General features: G+C 46.9%; 1 protein-coding gene across 1 annotated transcript; it reads right to left on the bottom strand.

Annotated features, from left to right (window-relative positions):
- Positions 1–447: 447 nt before the first annotated feature.
- On the bottom strand, positions 448–5,746 carry CLPP (caseinolytic mitochondrial matrix peptidase proteolytic subunit). The gene is made up of 7 exons (XM_053462253.1): positions 5,669–5,746; positions 5,001–5,102; positions 3,908–3,979; positions 3,445–3,541; positions 2,100–2,287; positions 1,602–1,707; positions 448–1,021 (listed from the first exon to the last, which is right to left on the bottom strand). The coding sequence occupies exons 1-7, from the start codon at positions 5,690–5,692 to the stop codon at positions 867–869; spliced, it is 744 nt and encodes a 247-aa protein (XP_053318228.1). The 5' UTR covers positions 5,693–5,746; the 3' UTR covers positions 448–866.
- Positions 5,747–6,032: the final 286 nt, after the last annotated feature.

Raw genomic sequence — 6,032 nt, forward strand, 5'->3', positions numbered from 1 at the left:
GTCTTCAGGCTCAGACTGGCCAATGAAGTAAGTGCCCAGTGCCAGGTGCTCCATCTCCATCCAGGTCATGGAGGCTTTAAAGTGCCAGGGCGGATTTAAATCCCAGTCTGACCCTGCGTGTCTTCCATCGGCACGTGACCTCAGGCTGCATTTTTGTTTTTAAAGGAAACTAACCCTGACCAGAACAGACTAGCACACAAAGGGGTAAATAGGCTACCTGTCTGCTGCCACAAGTGTCGAAAATAGGTGCCTAGAACACACAAGAAATAAGGATCGGATTGTTGGATCTTATATGTTACTACATGCGATACTAGTGTAACCTCCAGGTTCCCAAGTAACATGAAAAGAAGGCTGCAAAAAACAAAAAAATAGACCTTTACGTTAAAATAAAAGTTAGGAGGGATGTGTTACCATCCTCAGTTGAAAGAGAAAAAAAAATGCAGAATGTTTGCGAAAATAACTTTATTTTCACACTTCTTTACTCCACCTACAAAAGCTGGTTGCCCAATGAGAAAAAAAAGGGTCTGATGAGCCTTAAATACAATACGCCGCACCCTGTGACCCGAATCACTGAAAACAACTATAGCGGCTACGGACAATTCTGCAGTACACTTTCCCCACCACCAGGGGTCAGCACCTTAACAGAAAATTCCAAACACCGGCCACATTTACTTCAAAGAAAAAATAAATAGAATATAACCTGATATTGTTCGATATTTTTTGTTTTTAGAGCTAAGGGATTGGGTCCTGGCCGGTGAGAAGGAGCTAAAAGGGGGTGTAGGCATTAATGAATTTGGGAAGGGTAAGGTGTCCACCATCCCCAAAAAGGCAGCCGCGTGTGCCGGTGGCAGCACCCTCTGCTGCCGTTAGGGTTCTTTTGGTGGAGGCTGCGTGTCCTGCTTCCTGACCAGCTCTGGTTCGTCTTCACCATCCTGAGGAGGGTGCACGAGGACCTTATCCAGGATGCCAAACTCCTGGGCTTCCGTGGGGCTCATGTACCGATCCCTTTCCATTACGGACTCTGTGGGAGAAAGAGTCTTGTGAGCCGTGAATATAAAACACACAATGGAACTTCCGCAAGATCTAAACGGTCCAGCTGATTCCGAATCACAGAATGCGAGGATACAAAATAACGTCAATTACTTGGCGTTACCTCTATTGAATCGGCCGGGTACATTCAATGAATAACTATAACCGACGTTAAAACAGAATGAGAAGAGGACCCGGATCTCAGGAGCTTATATTCTACAGGGCTAAGTAAGACTTGGGCTTATTCTTTAAAATATCGAGCAGTCCGTACACTGGTATCCAGGGAATTCTCCCAGAATAATAAGATGGAATCTGGAATATGCCTGGCAGAGGAAAAACTAAACGGCTTAATGCTGAACAAGGTCTGATATTTTTTGTTCTAGGTGTCCCATTAGTTCTAGGTGTCCCTAAGCAACCGTGGATAGCCGTTTATTCCGAAGGATCTTGGAGATGTTGCCTGGATGCATTAGACAGTGTGACGGAGACGGGCGGGTAGAACGCCTTCACGCCGCGTAATTAGGAGAGGACGTTCTGGGCCCCATTCGGCCCCCGTCTAGTCGCCCGGTTCTTACCAATCACAGACAGCGGCTGCCGGGTATGCTTGGCATATATCTCATTAATCTGTTTCTTTAGCTTCAAGATTTCCTCGGCTTGGATTGCGATATCGGTGGCCTGACCCTGCGGTAATAAAATACATAATAAATAAATAAATGACACTCAATGCAAAGCCAAGGCGCCTGGACACCGTCTCAGGTTACAACGCGCGCGTTTGGGGCATCTTTACGCACTCCTGGGGTAAAAACACGCCGGTCACCGGGTATGTGCTTACAACTTCATAAAAAAAGGGTAAAAACTTCAAAAATAAGTGAAGACGAGGAGTCATATTAGACCCGATGCACGCGCATACACACCTGTTCCAGGTAAGGGAGTGGCATAATGTTAGCGCAAAATCTGCTGGACTACAACCCCCATCATGCTTTGCCAGTTTGCAATCTCCATTAAAAAAACATTATATTAAATTGTTAACGGGACACGTTGGTCCAGGAGAACGGCGGCCTCGCTGTCCTTACCCTCACACCCCCAGACGGCTGGTGGATCATGATTCGGGAGTTGGGCAGGGAGTGTCGCATGCCGCCTGTCCCGGCAGCGAGGAGCAGCGATCCCATGCTGGCCGCCTGGCCCACACACCACGTGCAGATGGGGTTCAGGATGTACTGCATGGTGTCGTAGATCGCCAGGCCGGAGGTGACGGAGCCCCCTGTACGGACAGACAGACAGACATTTAAACGGCCATCTCTGGCTACAAAAAGAACACACAAAATACATTGAAAGGGCCTCCATGCCGTTTCCTAGAGGCGTAAATAACATGTAATTCATTTATGAAAATCAGCTTAAAACGGGTTTTTTTAACGTCAATAAGTGCAATTGTTTGGGAAACATTTAGTTCCAGTCGTGGAAGACGAGCAGCCTTATCTAATCTTCTCCAGTCCTGAAGGTCTCTCCCTTCTCTACGCTTACAAAAGCTACCCGAACCCATCACCAACCTAACAAGGGGCCGATAACATTACGGGGAGGAATAACCATGTGTGCGACAGGCCGAGCTGTGATTTGCGGAAGGCGATTGCCTAGGGAATCCTGCGGTTAACAGGCAGGCGTGGGTTAAAGTTCTAAGACTGTTTTAATTTTCAAAATATGCAAAACCGAAAGGTTTGACTAAAAGACGCAGCGGAGCGATGATGTCAGCCGCTTGTAAATAACGAGCGGTGACCCAGGACTACGTACCAACAGCGCGGGGCGGAAGCTTAGGAATGGATCGTCCTTCTGTCTTCCTGCGCAGTACGTTCATGAATGATTATTATTCATAGACTTATTCATTCAGTGACAATCCACGTTTTCATTTATTTCCCCTTCATTTTTTGGTTTATAAGAGCGACGGAAAAGTCTGGTGGTTATCGATGGGGCCCCGAAGGACGGCTGTCGTGGGCCCCTGATGGCCCCCTGCCTAGAGATCGCACACGCAGCCCATGTAGGCGACAATGCAAATAAGAGCTCATCTCCCATTTTTTTATATTGCGTTAAATATAATATATTAATAAAATCAGAGTAGATCAGCAGCCAGCATGCAAGGACTTTTTTTTTTTCTTTTCTTGTTGCTGTCGGTTACCGTAGAAACCGGCAGCTACACTACACCCTCGGTATCTTACGCTGAAACTACACACGACCGTGAAATAGGTTGTCAGCACTCTAAAGGGTTAAAAGGCATTTGTTTGAATGCTATGTATTTTAACCCTTGCTATGCCACGTTAGAATTCTATTCTTCGTCATCCTCGTAACGCCTTCCCTGCCCGGATGTATCTATATATGTATGTAGACGCACATACTTGCATACGTGTTTGGTTTATACATATTACGTACCTGGGCTGTTGATATACATATGGATGGGCTTTTTGTTGCTTTCGGATTGCAGGAACAGGAGCTGAGCGATCACTACACTCGAGAGAGAGTCATCAATCTAAAAAACGGACAAAAAAAACAAAAAACAAATTGGTTAATTTTAAAAGCAAAGCGAAGAATGAATTAAAGTAAATCCTCATCAAACATTTTGGGTATAATACATTTTAACTCGTCTTAGATTCAGGAGCCGTATGTCTGTCCCGTGTATGTTTAAATTCCCTCACTGTATTACCCTCTACCACTTCTGCTGGGAGGCTGTCCCACTTATCTACCACACTCTCCGTAAAGTAAAAATAACAGAACTTCCAAAAATAGGGATTAAATACATAAACATGGGGGGGGCAAAGAGACGCAGCCAGGAGGCCTCCTGGAGTACAGGGAGAAGAGGCAGAAGATGCAGCCGGGCCGAGGCGGTGAAACTTACCGGACCCATAACGCAGATAATGCGTTCTCGCAGCAATCTGGAGTAGATGTCATACGCCCGCTCCCCGCGGCCCTGAGAAAAAGTAATCGGGGTAAACGATTGCGGACGGCACCATTTATAACATAACGGGGGGTGGGGGATAGAATTGGGATAGAGAGTAGATCTAGAAAAAGGGGGCTTGAATTTAGTACATCAGTATACATCGTTCATCGTATTATTATATATTGACCCGCATGGCACCATCATATACCGCAGCGCTGTACAACGGGTAAAAAGGACCTATCGAGTAGCGCATCACAAAACAACATGGGCTTACAGAAGCAAAAGAAGGGGAGGGCCCTGCGCCAAGGAGCTTACAATCTAGAAGGAGGCACAGCTGCATGGGATGCCACAAAGAGCATTAGTACAGGGACCTACCCTACCCTAAGGGCACGTGGGGCAGCTGCCTATGGCTATGAGCCGCTAGTGGGTGGCATCAGGAGGTTTTTAAAGGGGTAGTTAGGATTCCCGGTCCTTATCCGGCTCCAGATTGGGTTGGGCAGCCGAGGTCGTGCCAGCCATGGCCTTGGGGTAAAGTCAGGCATCACGTGGAAAACATTGATGAGAACTGAGGGGGAGATGGATGTGACCTCATAATATTCTTATTGGGAATATATAAACTGTATGGCTTCATTTAGGTCAGCGTTTAGATCCTGGAAGGGCATTGCTAACTAAACCACGACCAGGTTGTCTGTGATTGTTCTTCTTCCTCCGAGTGTTTATTCCGGTCCTACCACCGATTTCTGTTTCTACGACGTCGGCAGGAGTTCTTGATCCAACCAACTGAATTGACTATGCGTTATATGCTGCAAGGAGGGCTGGCCCTGCATAAGGCATAGTTTAAATCAGCGAGTCATCTTACTGATCAGACATGCTTTATACAGGGCCACCTAAAGCATTCTTGGAGCAAAACCTCAATAGGGGCGGCCCTTTATAATGTATAGCGAGGTCTGGGAGGTGAAACTGCAGCTCTCCTGCCAATACCAACTCAATTGAATAAACCCCTGGACGATATAGTAGGGTAACAAGGTATATTTTAGCAGCGCGTACTCACCGTCTGCTCCACCACGATAGGGATGAGAGGGGAGAGTCTCGCCGGACCTCGGTGCAGATTTCGGACACGGGGCAGGACATGCGCAGCCTGCCATGCCGGCCTCTGCGGAACACACATCATAAATCCACCATCCGGCAGAGAGCGCCACAGGTTAACCACCCCTGCGTTACCCGGCTACCAGTAACATTTACTGATAATCCAGTTTAACCCAGTGAGAAAGGGTCCGATCCTGTATATTCCCAGTCTGTACTGGTTACAGTATATGTCCTTTAATATATTATTATCAAACATCGTCACGGCAGCCGTGAAATACAATTTATCAGTCACTGTGACAAAAAAGGAAAGTCTCCCGCAGTCCTTTAAATATAAAGAGAGCTTAGTGTGCTTTTTAGGGAGAAAAAGTTAGCCGCCAGCAGGGAGCCATGTACCCACTACTCCTGAGTCATTGCTTGTCTTATCAGCACTGACATATTCATATATGTCAACCATTGAGCGCCTACGTCCACAGTTCCCCAGCAGTGTACATGTATGTTCCAGTACACGCTACATGGCTATTACATATATGTCCGTCCCCCCCGCCGGACTATATATTATTATTGTATAGACACGCGCCCACGCGTTCCGGTGTAACGACCCCTGCGTGCCCGCTGCTGACCCCGGACACTCACTGTCGCTCTCATTAGTAACTCCATGCTGCCAGGGTTTATCAGACCGGAAGTGACGCCGGGAAGCCAACCAGGGCGCTGCCATGACACTCACTAGCCAGTCCTCGGCACGTGACTGGCTGCCATGGAAACAGGAAGTGTACCCGAATGAACGCGTGCGCATGGGCGATTTTATGGGGCGTAGTGTACACACAGTGATGAAACTGCTTTAGTGTTGTAGATAACGTTACCATGGCCTTTTTTAAGTGGCTTTAGGTTATTCTGATTACTGGGCATATCTAAATACAGACATATTTGTAAATGTGAAAAAAAGATTATTATATTTATTGTGTAACGGTGTAACGCAATCATATTCCGCAGCGCTGTA

Source organism: Spea bombifrons, chromosome 4 (genome assembly GCF_027358695.1).
Source record: "Spea bombifrons isolate aSpeBom1 chromosome 4, aSpeBom1.2.pri, whole genome shotgun sequence".
Taxonomy (NCBI): Eukaryota; Metazoa; Chordata; class Amphibia; order Anura; family Pelobatidae; genus Spea; species Spea bombifrons.